Below are 17,046 nucleotides of genomic sequence, written 5' to 3'. Positions count from 1 at the left end.
GGGAGCATACAAGTGACCAAGGATAAACGTGTATACTTTAGCTGGTAATTAGAATGGCCAAAATATTCTCACATTTTTGTATCATGAATTTCCTCAAAATGTGTTTTCTTGGTTCTGCAAATCCAAATTACATGAGCTATGTCATGGGTTCTAAAGTTTGATTACACATTTCGAAATTGTACTGTAATTTTGACTATGTTCCAGGTACAATAACATTCTCCTTACTGCACTCAAAATGAAATGGTTGTATTCCATAGCATCTTTTTGATAATTAGGGTTGAAAGAGTTCATATATTCCCCACATTATGATTCCAAGCATTCAATGACAGAACGGAAACACATGCAGCTGAGTCAAGACACATCCCTCCATACTCAAATCACAGACACGTGTATTTTGTATGGAATAGACACAGCTGATAAATCCAGGTCCAGCAGAATTTAGTAGAATCGACAACAAAAAACCCCATCAAGATCCATTTACTCCAGACCAGCTGGAAAAGCTGTTGCACTGCACTTTCCTTCACAATTTGATTCAAAGTTTCAATTTCTGAAAGTGATGTTGATCGTGCGACTAAGTTAAAATTTCACTGCACAGAGTTATGTGCGCATTAATATTGTTGTGTTCTGATGAATCTGTGCTTGTGTATTCGTTTTGGAATACTGCATAAATTCAATTACTTTGTTTCTTCCAATGTATTTTTTATATAATTAAGCCTTAGGTGTCATTAGGAGGGAAATGGTCACAGGATGGGCATATTGTGCTATTTTAGGAGGGAATTGTCACACGATGGTCCTTTTGTGCTATTTTAGGAAGGAAAAGGTCACAAGATGGTCCTATTGTGCTATTTTAGGAAGGAAAAGGTCACAAGATGGTTCTGTTGTGCTATTTTAGGAAGGAAATGGTCACAAGATGGTCCTATTGTGCTATTTCAGGAAGGAAAAGGTCACAAGATGGTCCTATTGTGCTGTTTGTATTTGGCTGGCTTAACATTTGCTTTATGATATAATAGCCTATGGGTTGGAAATTTAATTTTTAAGATATTTCTGGTCATGATTTATATGTACAGCATTAAGGTATGAAAGGTTCAAGATATTTCTGGTCATGATTTATATGTACAGCATTAAGGTATGAAAGGTTCAAGATATTTCTGATCATGATTTATATGTACAGCGTTAAGGTGTGTAAGTTTCATTATATAGGTTCAAGATATTTTTGGACATTATTTCTGTTATTTGTATATCTTTAAGGTTTATAAATATTCTGTTGGTTATTTGTGATATTTTTGGTGTGTGTGTGTGTGTGTGTGTGTGATTTGGATTTTTCAGTCATATCGCTATGATGTCTGCAGTATGGCAGTTTATAGTGATGTCTAGCGCTGGGGCATCATGCCGCACACATGTTGCATGATGTCCCACCCAGTCACATTATCCTGACACCAGGCCAACCAGTCCTAACACTAACCTCTTAATGCTGAGCGCCATGCAAGGCAGCTGTTAGTACCATATTTGTAAGTTTTTGGTATGACTTAGCTGGTGTTCAAACCCACGACCTACTGCTTCCGAGGCAGATTCTCTAACCACGAGACCGCCAGAGCGGTCTGATATTTTTTGTATATCCTTAAGGGTTGAAAATATTCTGCAGATTATCCGTGATATGTTTGGTATATTCTTAAGGGTTGAAAATATTCTGTAGATTATTTTATATTTTTGGTATAGCCTTAAGGGTTGAAAATATTCTGTAGATTATTTGTGATATTTTTGGTATAGCCTTATGGGTTGAAAATATTCTGTAGATTATTCATATTTTTGGTATAGCCTTATGGGTTGAAAAAAGTCTGTAGATATTCATGATAATTTTGGTATAGCCTTATGGGTTGAAAATATTCTGTAGATTATTAATATTTTTGGTCATGATTTCTCTTCTACATACAGCCTTAAAGGTTGAAATTTTGTATAGATTATTCAAGGTATTTTTGGTTATGGTTTCTGTTATACATTCAGCTTTGTAGAGTATCGGTATGGTTCTGCTTCAGATTTGTGCTGTCCACTATAAGCAGTACACTTGTCATTTGCTGTGAATTGAATATTTAAATAGAACCTGTTGAACAAATATATAATGTTAACAAATGAAATTGATAGCTTCATCATCTCATCCATCGAGATTGAATCTTTTTTTTGTATATTTTGATAGCAACTGGTTTAGTTAATTTATTTACAGATTAATCATGTTTATTCATCTTTTTAGGTGAAAATTCTGCATTTGCTGAGAGTTCTGGGTAAAAATGATGTAGAAGCTAGTGAAACCATGAATGATATACTGGCCCAGGTATGTATTTTTTTATAATGAAAGCTCCAGTTTTGCGAAGAAAGTTACTTTTTTCTCACCAACTCTTTGTTTTCTAGTGATAAAATATTTTACTGTGAATGTTGGTAAGAAACCTTAGTCTTCTTCAGCCACCATGTCTTCAGATTACATCTTTTTTGTATTTTTATGCCTTTAAATTTGCATGTAATATTTTTTTTTAAATGCTAATTTTCACTTCAAATGTTTTAATTTGGTGATAATATTTTGGTCACAAGAATGAGAATTAGCAAAATCAGAGATGTAAAAATTACACTTGGACTGCAGTCGTCAGTTGGTGAAGCTCTGACAAATGAATACAGCATATTTCTATTCTTTATTAAGATCTTTTTCAACTTGTAGGTTGCAACAAATACAGACACCAGCAAAAATGTTGGCCATGCTATATTGTATGAGATAGTCTTAACCATAATGGGTATAAAATCAGAGGCAGGGTTGAGGGTGAGTAGCAAACTTTTATGTGTAGCTCATAGATTGCTTGAAAAATAGGGTTTTAATTTGTTGTTTTTGTACAGAATACATTTATGGCATGAATTGTTAAGGATTGCAACATGCAGAACTTTCATTATCACTTTTCATGCAGCGATAGAAGCATCTTGATTAAGAGTGTTAAAGTTTGTATGAGAAATCGGAGATGTATCTGTGAATGTTGTGCAGATAGGTAGGTGTGTTCCTCAGAACTCGTTATAAATATTTAGGTAAATGATGGTTCCCACATAATAAGTGTCCATTGAAAACTTGCGGGAATTAACAGTCATCATTTAAAAAATAATTGCCTTAAAATTATTGTTATGGAGGTATGTTTATCATTCTTCAAATACTTTACAGTAGATTTTATTACCATATTAAGTCGTGCATTGGAGGTAGTTCTCTTTAGATCTTTTTGTGAAATTATAAGTATAAAATGAATGAAAACTTAGTTATTTACAAGTCTGTATGCATGTATGCACGTTGATATTGTACTTATGAATTTATGTACTTTTTTCCAGGTATTAGCTGTAAATATATTGGGAAGGTTCTTGCTTAATAATGACAAAAATATTAGGTAAGTATACACATAACATAATTCTCTGAGTCTGTAAATCTTTCACGACCAAGTGTAGGGCATGCGTACATATGTGCCAACCATTAAGCTCTTGGCGTAATCATTACGCTTTTTTTCACTAAATTACGCTTTAACACGTATCTATGTTCTGATTACATGTTTTCTGTATATCCCCCTCCCCAAAAAATTAATAATTTGTTTTCTCATGCAAGCACCTGTGGACATCTCCACTCTGCATACAAGCGCGTTATGATGCCTCTACATATTCTCATGGAAGCGCCTTTCGATGCCTGCTGTAAACATCAGCCATTTTAAGTGGGTTTTCATAGTGCCACCTTTGGGGAAAACCCTCTGTTAGATACTACATTCATTGCTGTGAATGACCATTACATCAGATCATGTGATTGCTGTTTATGCTCTGGTCAAAATCTGCTATTTAAAGTAACTGGGTTGTATTCTCCACTCTCCAAAATGGAGGTCGCTGATTTTGTTCAGTACTTACTCGAGTTTTCACAATTAGAATCACAACAATGAAAGCTTCAATAACTTAGATAAAGACTCTGATATTGATGTAGGCAGCAATTAGTTTTTATAAATTATCAAATTCAGCTGACTTAGTGATGTAGATGCAGACAAAGAACTTATAAATTTAAAGTATGAGAAATAGCAGCTACGGTTGGTCACGCGTCTTCACTGACTTGACGGTAAACAAATTCTCTCAAGATTTTAAAGCACATACAAAAATTCTTCCGTGAAAAATAATTACACAGCTATAATGATCGGACTTTACTTTTAAATTTTTCCATACATAATAGAGTGTACCAAAAATGTAAAATGGTTACAATTGCTGTTAAACGTAATATATACTGCACTGCTTAACAGTTAACAGGCAGGCCTATGTGTATGGAGTCGAATAGGTAACAGGTTTTTTATTTATAGCACACTGCGTAACTTTGCTACATATATATCGAAGAGCTAAAAAGCCATACACTCTTTTTAGAGTCTGTGTAAGAGACTTTGACAACGAAAAGGGCAAAGTTAGAGTGCTCTTCTTTCATTACCAGAATTAACAGTAGATTCCAGTGGAGAAAACATTTTTTTTATTTGCTTGATAATGCTTTGAATAAACATAATGGTGAGAGTTTGTTAAGTATTGTTAACAAAAATAAAACTGAATTCAGATCCAAGCTCAGTAACCCTGCACTTATTGCTCTACTACTGTGCATAGCAATCATAGTGTCAGCTGCTACAAAGTGTTTTGAAATGCAATATGAGAGTCTGTTGCTTTTTAAAGCTCAAAGTGTTAAATACGAAAACTTGAAGCAGTAATTGATGTTAAAAGTCCAGAGGAATAAATAAATAATTTTGTACTTATTCTCATTGAATTATTTATCATGTTATATGTGGAGTACTCTTTTTCTGCTTGGATTACTCTTTTTGTCCACTTGGATTACACTGTTTCCTCACCAAGGGTTGGCATGTATGTGCATAACCAAATGTTTGTCGCCTAAATGTTCTGATTCGTTATAACCTAATCTCATTTAGACAGACTCCAGCTTAGCGCCAGATTTTTGTACATCTTACGATGTACCAAAAGATATGCCTTGTATTTCTAAAATTGATGAGAAAAGATTTTTTTATGGAGTTATAGCGTCGGGTTTTTGGACCTATTCATTTATGCACAATATCACAATTAATTACTTTTGATTTCAACCAAACTGAATTTTAAAAATAACAAACTTTTAATCAGCTTGAAATAACTGGTATTGAACTGACCTACCATTAAACCCTAATATATCAACCAAATTTGGTGTGCAGCTTGATAGTGATGAGACCACAGCTGAGTTCAGTTGTCATTATTTTAACAGAGTTTCAGCCACTGACATTTTTGCACAATAACCCCCATACTTTCTTTTAGACAGATTTGGTAGACAGGTTGATATTGATAAGACCAGCGGAGTTGGAGTGTTGCAGCATTGCCTGTTGAGAATGCAAATTTGTCTTTTGCATAGTCATAGCTCATGGTTACCAGATTCATGCACACTCCTTTCTGTGCCATAACTACTTTAATTCTAATTGGTTTTCAACCAAATTTGCTATGAAACTTTATGTTGATGAGACCTCGGTTGAGTTTTTTATTTCAGTGTTTGATCTGCAACAGTGTTCATTAGACTTATAGCCCGTGTTTGTTGGACTTGTCCACTTTTGTTGTAACATAGTGAGCATAATCTCTGTTAGGAATGGTTATGGGTTCATCATCTCAATGTTTAAAGATTTTGTGCATGCTTATGTTAATGCTTTCATACCATCTCATAATTCAGGGGGAGGGACACCTACAACAGAACCCATGCCTCCACACATTCATTTCCTGAATTATTATTGGATTTCAAGACTATTTATGTGAACTTCTAACTTCGATATAATTTGATATGAGTTTTTCTGTCATCATTAAGATTTGCAGAATGTTTGACCACATACTTTTGCTTCACCACAGTAACCCTTTTATCATCTTTCTATTTTAAACAACATTTCTATGCAATTCTTTATTAATGAGACATTACTGGGTTCTGTTGTCTGTGTTCTGCAAAATCAGTAATATACATACCTTAACTGATTTACTATATCTGCTTGGTTCCCTTTTTAAAAAAAAAACTACACATCCCTATTTGTAATGAAGAAAGAGGGACAACCATTCCTTGAATTTACTTGTTTTCTAAACAAGTTTCTTCTATTCTTGTATAGGTATGTCGCATTGAATACATTACTACGGGTTGTCAATGCAGACAATAATGCAGTACAGAGGCACAGAACAACAATAGTAGATTGCCTGAAAGATCCAGATATCTCCATACGAAGGTGAGTTTTGTAGACTTGATATGCATTACATTCTGTCTTTTATTGACAGATATCTGCTAATTCAGTGATAGTGATAATAATTTTATGTATATCAAATTTGTATTGTGTGCTGGCTTTTCTCCAAGATCATATGTTGTGTATATTTATATTGTGTGATTGAGTTAGGGCCTATGTGACTAATGTCTTGTTATTTTGTAAACAACATTACATAGCTAATAATTGTCTTTGAATTTAGATGATACAGTCAAACCCACTTATCTCATCCTCTGTTATCTCGAGAACCCGTGTGTGTCAATCATTTTAATCCGGTCCCCAAAATAATTCTTTGTTATGCTAATTTTTCCCTTCTTATCTTGACCACTGTTAAGTCAACTACCCCATAATATTGGGCATACAGTTCGGTCCTAAGTGACGTGGACCCACTTAATTCGACAAAATGCAACTTTCAGTGTCCATCTCAGAGAAATTTTGCAGCAAATGATCGGCATTTCCTCTACACCGGCAAGGATGGAAAAAGTCAGTACAAGACCAAATTTTATCGGAATAAATGCTAATCAACCAATCTTGTCAATACACGGTTTATGACTTGCATAGAATGGAGAAAATTATGTTGTAAACAATACTTTAGAGTAAAGAAATTGAATGAATGCCTTTCTGACCTTTACAGGAGTTGTGTTCTTAATGGACAGTGTCACATGTCAACACCATGACAACATGGTTCGTTCCACACATCATCGCGAACTTTATATTATCTGTAACTCGGTAAATTTTCAGGTCAACATCAATAAATGTAGCGAAAAATACCTAATTCATTTTACACTATATATATAAAATGAATAAGGTACTTTTAGCTAAATTTAATGATGCAATTACAGATAGGATAAAATTCACAATGCTTTGTGGAACCAACTATAGTGTAATCCCATTCCAATATCGCCACGGTCAGTCACCAACTTAATCCATACACAATTAACAACTTTAATTCTCTTGGTGTAAATGTAAACCTTCAGCCATCTGCATGGCTAGATCACATGACTTACACATCCCCAACAACAAACATGCTTATTAATTTGTTTTAACAGGAGTAAATAAAACCACAAACAGTATTTACAAAATCCATAGACCCATTTTATTTGTTTTAATGATGATGCCGATTGCTTTGCAGTGATTACAGGTTCTTCAACACAAACAGAATATAGCAAACAGTGACTGCTTGGATTTATGTCTATGAAATAGAAAGAATTGTTGTTTTTTCCACAAAAAAATTATTGTTTTTATCTTGAATCAAATATCAAGGCCTTGCAGTCCATCAGTGTGAAATGCAGACTCTGTGTTGTTGCCCATGGTCACTGATCAAAGTTGGGAGGGACATGGGACTACAACTGTATGAATAGAATATGTTGGCTTCTTACAGAATTTCATGTTGAGACAGCTAACTTTAAAAACTTTCAACACACATCACAGTTTGTCGGTATATGAAGACCAACAGCTTCATCTTTTTCCAGTACAGAGGCAAATTTGTATCAGTAAAAACGGGGATACCGGTGTAAAGGAACCTCTGGTAATCGACAGAAGCGATCAATTTTCATGCACAATTTTGGTCAGTTACATTGTGCTACTAGTCAGAGTCAATGCAAACAATAGAAAATATATATATTTTTTGAAGTACAGTGTTACATGTACATGTACCTGAATTGGCCTAGATTTTAGTCAGTATGAGAAAACTATTGAGTCTACCAAAGGGATGAGGCTATTCACAGGGAAAGAAAAAATTTAAATCACCGAACATACGCAAGTGTTGTAAAAACGTGTGACTTGTTACTTAATCTCATTTAAAAGACAGCCAATCTTTTTTTGCACAACTGGGCATGACTGAACTATTATTTTTATTGTGCTTTAGAAATGCCATTTGTTTTTTTAAACAAAACGCCACATTTTTGGTACTGCAGATACATAATCATTGTTATGCAACAGGTTTGACAACTAAACATTGATATCTTGGGACCCGGTTATGTTGATGTTTTTTTTATACCCCTGACATCATTGAGATAACCGGGTTTGACTGTATATTAATATAATTAGTAATTGGAGTAAACATTTTACAGCTCTTGAGTTCAAGCTCTGGTTTTTGTTTAGAAATTAAGAATGTTCTAGAAGCAAGTTGTTTACAAATTTATCAGAAATTGACCATCATGTGTTAATGTTGTATATGCCAACATTGCTTATACCTATTTTAACATCAAAGTGAAATCAGTCTTTTTGTTGTGTTCAGTTTTTAATTTGAGAGAATTTATATAAATTATTCACTGGAATTACAAAGTGCTCCATATTTTCTGACTAAGTAATTCTTTGGGGATTATTGTGAATTTATTCATGGACAGTTTGGATTATGTCATTGTCGTAGATCAAGACTGTTGGTACATTGGCACATTCAAGGTTATTGGCACAACAGCACATTCGGAATTGGAATTCATTCTGAACACCACTGCAAATGTTCAGAACACTATATATTTGGACTTGTGATAGAACTATTAGGATTATTTGTGATTTAGTACTGTACTGTAAATACTTTTTAGATTGTCACTCTTTTCTGTTACTTAGTTTAAGACCATAGATTTATAATAATAATAATATGGGGCTATTGTCTGTCAAGATAAGGACCTGGTGTATATTAGGACAGTTTTTCTACATTAAAAGACATAAGCATTGGGATATTGTGATGTTTCCAGACTATGTTGTAGCACATCTAATGAGTTGATGTAAATTTGGGAAAATGTACACGTGGTGACCGGCTACAAGAGGTTCATTGGTTTTCTCCTCGACTCCTGGATTCTCTGGGATGGGTCCAAATTCAAATACACAGAAATCTGAGATTAGTATAGTATCAAATGCTTTCTGACAAACTGTAAACGCAGACATAGTAAGAAGAGAAATCATTTGTTTGATGGATTTTGCATCATAGCCCCTGGGTAACTGGCTGGGGATGGAATAAGTGCAGGGTTGTTGATTGTGTGAGTGGAATGTGGGGTGGTGAAAATGAAAAGCTTGGTGATAGATAATGGCCACCCATCACAGTAACTCTTGTTTTTCATTTCATAGCATGCAACCAATTATTTCCATTCTTGTTGTGCACATAAAAAGGACATTTTTATGAAACTCTCATAGTGGATAAAATACAAAGAATCAGTGAGGTAATTATATTGAATTTTTCAGGAGGGCAGTGGAATTGTCATTTGCCTTGGTGAATACAAACAACATCCGTGGTATGATGAAAGAGCTGCTAGCTTACCTTGAGACATGTGATCCTGAGTTCAAGTCAGATTGCTGTTCAAATATTGTGTTTGCCGCAGAAAAGTAAGATACGTCACTGTACACATTGGAACAACTAATATTGTTGACAGGGGACTGTCTGACTATGATTGCAGTGATTTTTAACTCTGAGCTATTTTTAGTACCTCAATGCTTATGGCAGTGTCCATTCTCTTCTAACAAATGGGATCTGAAGTAGCTCAGTTGGTCAGAATATCAAACTTGTCCTTGGGAAAGGCACATGGCTTTCATTTCCTTGACATCATATAACCAGTAGTGTGTTATAAAGTGCTGTTGATACATAAAAACAAACAAAATATTAATGACAGTAACAAACTTTATGGTCTCAGAAATATTAGTGACAAAATAAAGATCCAATAGTTTTTCATGTATATCCAAAGATGATATAGACCTGATGGTTATCTCCTTTGATGACTCCACGGATGATGGTCACTCAGACAATAGCACAAGAATGCTTTTAAAAGTAAACCACCACAAATGAGAATAATTCCACAAATAATTAGTGAAATATTGATTCGCGTGTGACATAAAGAAATGAAAATTTAAAACAATAAATTGATTCTTTTGAGAACATTTGCAGTTGGAAAAAGGACTATAATAGCATTATATCTGATCTGGTTTAAATTAATATCACTTCATCAGTCAAAGCATCAGTATTTACAATTCTCTGATTACCAAAGCTGAGATGTTAGTTGTTTACCAAAATAGGCCAAGAAAATGATGATGAAACGACAGCATGCTCTTGATACCAATAACATGTTGTTCAGTTTTACAGTGATAGCCATACCAAATAATATATGGGACTTGACATTCTTTCAGCAGTAAATGTGTCTTTTTATGCTTGTTATTAATCTGCAGACCCTGAAATGGGTAATTTTACTATCGTTGTGATGACATCATCATCGGTGATTGTGTCTGTACAATCTTCATTGGAATTAAATGAAATGAGCAACAAAATTTGTGACAAATACCCAACAACTATTATGTTACACTTGTTGCAGTTGCATATTCAGTGCTGTTTTTGCATCTTTTGCTTTGCCATTTCATTAAAGAATACTGTAATGAAATAAGATATAAAAGCCATAGTTCTTTCCCTTTACAGTAACTGATGATGAAAATGAAAAATCAATTTCTGTACATACATTTTGTTACAATAATTAAAAATGAAAGGAAATGGATGAAAGCAAAAAAAGCAAAATCTGAACGCATTTTTGTCGTCATACGTGAAAAAGGACACGATTGCAGAAATGCAACAAAATTAAATGCTGATTAAATTTTGTAAAATTATTCATTTTAGGGTCTGTTGTTGCATACCATTAGAATTTTATATGCAGATAAACTAGTAAGTATATAACTAATATGGAATAAAATTTTACTGACATTTTCAAATTAACAAAGCACAAGGGATATCATGTATTTGAAAAACGTGAGTGCATGTGCATCATGGTAATAATTATCTCTATTTCATTATCTGTCATTTATTACTGGCCATTGCAAAGAAGAACTGAAGAGGCTGTGGTTTAATGTTGGCTGGGTGCATGCATACATTTGCATCGGAGTTCAGCAACTGATTGGTGGTCAATTTAGAGATGGGTTGCCAAGAAAAAGGGGTATGTGGATAAATAAGATGCAAGAGATTGATAGAAAAAGGATTTGACTTGTTTTCGAACCACTCAAAATTTTGAATTTCTATGGGACATTCCATTCACCATTGGATTTGCTGCTGTTTAGATCTCCTTCAAGGTAATAATGTTTGGAATAAAAGGTGTTGGAGAATAGCTTGTTGGTCAGATTCCATATGGCAAATGCTGTATATTAATTATTTAGTTTAGTGAGACGATCAGGAATGTATTTATAGAGTCCAGCATTGCTTGCATATCAGAAAATTTAAAATCAATACATTGTCTTTGTAAGTGTAAATCTAACATGTTTACTGCTATTTTCAAACTCAGACAGATCCACTATCTACATCAGAATATAAAAATATTCACACTTGGAATATTCAGATATATTCACTTGTATACATTAAGGTTTCAACATGTGATCCTTTCTGTTTTAATCCATCTGTGTCGACTTTTGGTGTTAAACTCTGTATTTTTGGTAAGCTAATGCAGACATTATTGAGTTTTCTTTAATATTTCAGTACATGTATATACTATAAGATTATTTTCAATTGGCATGCAAAATACTGGTAACAAACAACTTTAACATGCAAATACCTTATGTGTCTCTAGAATCAGGGAGAATAGTTGATCTAAGCCGCTGATATTTTTTAAAATATGATTTGTTGATACTTTGCAAAATTGGGCTTTCCTTTCCTTCCCCAATTTGGAGTCCATGGCTAAAAAATGTGTGAAAATCTGCACCAGCCCTTCCGCCCAGTATTTGAGAAGTAATATAAATAACAATAAGGGTCATGATGGGATTTGCACTACAAAAATTCAGAGACAAACTTGGCAGAAGTAACAGTTATGAGATACTTTTAGCTATAGGTTTATTACAGACATGTATAGCCTGCAGGTGTTTCATTGCTTCACTTGTCGGACGCTGCACAAAGTATCTCTTCTGTTTGTTGGGACTGAATTACGTTGAAGCTGGTACTTTTTGTACTCAGAAGTCTGATCCTGGTGCAAAGAGTGCAGACCCAGATCTGCCAGTGCATAATGTGTCAGAAGATCTGGGTCTGTGCAGTTTGTTTGGAGTAATCAATAAGACAGACAGTATAGAGCCTGTTTTGCCAGTACATGAGTAACAGAACAGAGGGTTTATGGTGTTTTCAAATGGACCAGACATATAAGTATTAATGGTAAATACAAAGTAAATTTGTGTATATCCTTTTACAGATATTCTCCAAACAAGAGATGGCATATAGACACCGTGATGAAAGTCCTCACAACAGTAAGTTCCTTGATATGCAGTATTTTATGGCCAGAAAAGTTGTAGCATTTAAATATCACCAAGGTACCAAAATGGAAAAGTAAACACTACAGCCTAAAAAACACCCCACCCCTCAAAAATAAAAATAAAATAAACAAAGATTGCATATTAAACTTGGATTGTGCACAAGTTCACCTAAAGCATCTTTATTTTTGTCAAGCCCACCTTGGAGGTTTGATATAATGATCACCTTGGTGTGCATGTGCATCTCTGTGTGCATGTCAGTCTGCATTTCACTCCCTGTGTCTGTCAGTCCACATCCTAGATTAACTTCACTCAGGGTTCCTTTGCCACCAAGAAATCAAGGAAAACATTGGGTGAAAGAATATCTTTGTTCCCAACTGGGAAATGCCTTTGAAGTTTGCAAATATTGATCAAAATGTTGTCAGGCAGGGACTTTGTAGATGTCACTCGATCTCAAAAAAACAAAATTTGTCATAGCTTAACAAAGTGTGAGTTAAATGTTGAGTTCTTTCCAGAATATTTGGTGGCAGCAGAACTGTTCATTTAGCTGAGAAAAGAAGAAATCAGGGAATTTGATGGGTCTAGTAGACCTGTTAACCTCTTGGTCTGTGCCATATTAGTATGTTTTATTTATGTAGAAGTTATGAAGACCAGTCTAGTGTCATATTGTAAACACATCTGCAATGTGCGATCGTGGTGGTGACTGTAGGAGAAAAATACAGAAAATTTTCTTCCCTTGAACTCCTTTTAATATGTAAAGTTGAGAAAATGTACTGTGGTAAATCTTTGTTTATTGCGTAGTAGCATGCTCTGGAATGAGAGTGCTAAGTATTATTGTCAACAGTAACCTTTGCCTCTCCCAACTTACTTTGCAGTTGATGTTACACTTGTACCTTTTTAACACTTAAGAGTGGATTCCATCAAGAAATTTAAGGGGACAACATCCCATGAATTTTTATAGCAAAAGTTGTTTGGGTAATATTTAGGTTATATGCAGGAATTTTTAAGTCTTATAGTTTGTAAATCCCATCTTGTGTCACTCATAACTTCTGTTCAATTTAATATTATAAGAATTTCTGAATAGTGTAAACCAAAATTAGTAATATAGTTTTGTTCATGTTTTGTAGAGAAGTTACCTTAAATAACCGCGGTAGCAGAAGTTATTGTTATTCTGTTCTTTGCATAAAAATGCCTTTGTTTCATCACAAGTCCTTAATATGAAACAATTTTATCTGTTTATTTACCTAACATGTAAATATTCATCTTGTTAATTATTTACAGGTGTTACTGGAAGAAAGTGCCTTATGGTCATATGGTACCATAGGCTATCTTTGCAGCATATTTACCAAGGAGTGAACAAGAATACTTATCATTGTTAAAAACTATATACCCTTTACAGTGTAAATAGCATGATACTAAATGTCATAGAAAACATGTGGTTCGTTAGAAGGAGGACAGAAGAGTCATTTCACGCTAGACTATGCGACTCCAAGCATATCTTCACGGTTGAATCTCAGGCTGTATCTTGAATTTCAGTATTGCAAAACAAAAAATGTGTGTATTGATTACAGATATGTATATCAATTATGAAAGCAGGAGGTCAGAATGTTTTTAAAGTTAGGAAGGAACACCTATCTGTTGCCATGAAATGAAGGAGCTGTCTGTTAGCTTTTTGACAATGTACATTTGTTGGAGAATCCAAGTACTTACAGGGCCCATGCTAGTGGTGTGATTCACCCTAGAGTCTCATTTCACCTGAACAGACATGAAATGTGAAATTCACTTTGCCTTGTAATGATTTCATGACATTCCCCCCACCCACACCCACTCCATTTTGTTTCAATACAGTACATTAATGCTGGAAGTAAAATGTTGACCTTTTTTTTATAAATTTTCCTTTAGGAAGAAATTGAAAATATAGTGAAAAAAGTTTTTTGTTCTGTTGTCAATATGGGTGCTAATATGAAGGTTGTAAGTACCAGAAAATGATAGTTACACTTTTCCAGTGTAAAATCAGTCAAAAAATGAACTTGGGCAGCCTACTGTCAAGCAAATTATGCCTCCAGGTTTTAGATAATAATCTGTTTTTGAGGTTGCTATGTTACTGTCTTTTTAAATCAATTTCTAACAGTATTTCAGCAGAATTTTAATCATCTGACATGAAAATATGCAAAAATAAAAGCTTCAGGTGACGATTTTGAACTTCATGCACCCATTTCTTACTGTTTTGCCAACTTCACTATTCTGGCTAAGAGAGATGTAATTTCACCCAAACATGGGAGCCCATCTTGGACCCTGACTTATTATAATTAAATGAACTTAAAAGCAATGCAGAGCTGAATGGAATGATGTGAAAGTTCTTTCATGCAAGATTTACTAATCGATTTGGATATTTGAAAATAAATTCTGGGTCTGCCAGGTGGACCCAAGAGAATTCATCTATGTACTTAGAATTCTCCAAGCTACAAGGGCAATTTTCAATGCAGAATCCTAATCATTCTAAAGACTTTTTTTGTTGTCTTCATTTAAATCCTCATACCATCATATGCAGTTAGGCAGAGTATAGTCAACATTATATTGTCTAAATTTAAACGATTTACATACAAATTTATATGAATTTCAGTAGTTGTTTCTTTTAACAAGTTCTTATTTTCATTTTATATCTAATTCAGGTGTTATTGGAGATTCTCAAAGTAGAAACGGCTTTTGATTTTTAAAAAGCATTTGTTCCAAACCATTTTTTTTTTCTTCTTCCATTTAGTAAGGGATCATAAGTGATCTTTCAAAAGAATCAATTTCAACCAGAAAAAAGCCCTGAAGAGACCTGGAAATTTTGTTTTAACAAGTGTGGGAACCTTGGTCAGTGTTAAACATTGTTATGTGGTCAGCTTTATGAGTGCATTTGGCCTCAGAGTTATTATACTTGTCATATGAATGCATCTTGATGTTTACAAGATCAGTTTACACAAGCTTGGGGGGCCCCGAGTGGTCTAAATCGCTCTCGGTTACGGATCACTGCCATGTCACCTATGTCTGCATGGGTTCAAATCTAGGATTCAGCCAATGAGGGTATGTGAGAAAGCTTGCTAGTAGCTTCTCGTGGGTCTGTGGTTCTTCCCGGGGTTTTCCTGGGTTCTTCCTCCACCATTAATGCTGGCCACCATGCATAGCCTATCGTGTGCTGAGCATTAAAACCCAAAACAACAACAACACAACACAAGCTTAGGGTTTCGCTTGATATGCATGATGTGACCAGCTTTTTTAAGTGCAAGTGAACTAATTTCTTTTGCAAGAGTGTATTTGTTTCGAAAAAAATACATATGACTACTTTCTGCAGGAAATAGAATGCATGTAGATAATACAAATAGAATGCATGTAGATAATACAAAGCAGTTTGGAATGCTACTACTAGTTTCCCAGATATTTGATTGTTTTTCAAAGGAGCATTTATATATCTACAGAAAACTGTGCACATGCATGCTTTACTTAAAGTTGAGAAAATAAAAAAAAAATCTACAAGTCAGGTATGAAGGTAGATAAGTGGCTGCAATAGGCTGGTAAAAACGAACTTGGGCAGACATGGATTAGATTGCCAAGTTGGTTGGCATACAACTGATATTTAGTTCCATTGAAGATTGACCAGGGGAGCTTCTGGGATGACCTCTAGTCCATCATCCTCCATCAGTTAGCACAAATAGTTACCAATATTCATCCAGAACTATGTACAGGATTGCCATGAAACTTCTCACACACAATTATCCCAAGGTCTAATTTGGTCCAAAATGTAAATGGTGCCATTTGAATATTCATTACGAATTTAGCAACAGTTATCTTGAAAATCTTACAGATATGTTTCTGGAATGGATGGTTATGTGAAAATGGGACTTTTTTCCATCCTAAACTACTTTGAGATTTGCCATGAAATATTCATTTTAAGGTCTGATTGATCCTAAAAAATGAATGGTGCAGATCTGACAGCGTGGCTTCCAGTGCAGCCAACTTGAAAACATTTTATTGCTACTTCTCCTGAATAGAATCCAAATTGACATGGGTTTTCACTTGAAGAGTTCTTATGATATCAAGTTGGTCATAAATGAAACTAGCGCTAAACTGACATCCATTATGTTGATATAGCTAGTCCTTCTACAAATCAACAAGGGACTTTCATTAAAAGACTTTTTATTATGTCTGGTTGATGCTAAATGAAAATGGTGCTGATTTGACGACATGAAAATTTTGTTATTGCTACTCTGCCTAAATGGAAGGTCATATTGACATGGTTTTCACTTAACGCTTTCATGTGATGTCTAGTTGTTCCTAAGTGAAACGGCTGTCAATCTGACCCCCATGATGGCTACCATGTTGGGCATTATGAGAATCTTGAAACTACTTCTCCTTGATGGCTAGTCAGTCATCCTGGGCTTCACCAATATGGGTGTGTGAGAAAGCTTGCCATTTGCTTCCCAGGAGTTGGTGGTCCTTACTGGGTTTTTCCCAGGTTCTTCTCCACCAGTTATACTGGTTGCCATGTATAGCCTATCACAAAAATGGT

The 17,046-nt window shown here is 34.6% G+C and overlaps 1 protein-coding gene across 5 annotated transcripts in view; it reads left to right on the top strand.

Moving 5' to 3' along the window:
* The window catches only part of LOC149783061 (AP-1 complex subunit gamma-1-like), a 97,462-nt gene that overhangs the window by 39,602 nt on the left and 40,814 nt on the right, over positions 1 to 17,046 (top strand). For all 5 annotated transcript variants that reach the window (XM_089934659.1, XM_089934658.1, XM_089934660.1 and 2 more), the window contains 6 exons: positions 2,246 to 2,326; positions 2,705 to 2,803; positions 3,352 to 3,407; positions 6,150 to 6,263; positions 9,477 to 9,617; positions 12,437 to 12,491. In XM_089934659.1, coding sequence (XP_089790785.1) covers positions 2,246 to 2,326; positions 2,705 to 2,803; positions 3,352 to 3,407; positions 6,150 to 6,263; positions 9,477 to 9,617; positions 12,437 to 12,491 — 546 coding nt within the window. The remainder of the gene's footprint in view (positions 1 to 2,245; positions 2,327 to 2,704; positions 2,804 to 3,351; positions 3,408 to 6,149; positions 6,264 to 9,476; positions 9,618 to 12,436; positions 12,492 to 17,046) is intronic.

This window comes from Sinohyriopsis cumingii, chromosome 15 (genome assembly GCF_028554795.1).
Source record: "Sinohyriopsis cumingii isolate HCF-2022 chromosome 15, ASM2855479v2, whole genome shotgun sequence".
In the NCBI taxonomy this organism is placed as follows: domain Eukaryota; kingdom Metazoa; phylum Mollusca; class Bivalvia; order Unionida; family Unionidae; genus Sinohyriopsis; species Sinohyriopsis cumingii.
The sequence above is the reverse complement of the archived record's forward strand: the minus strand, read 5'-3'. Positions and strand labels throughout refer to the sequence as shown.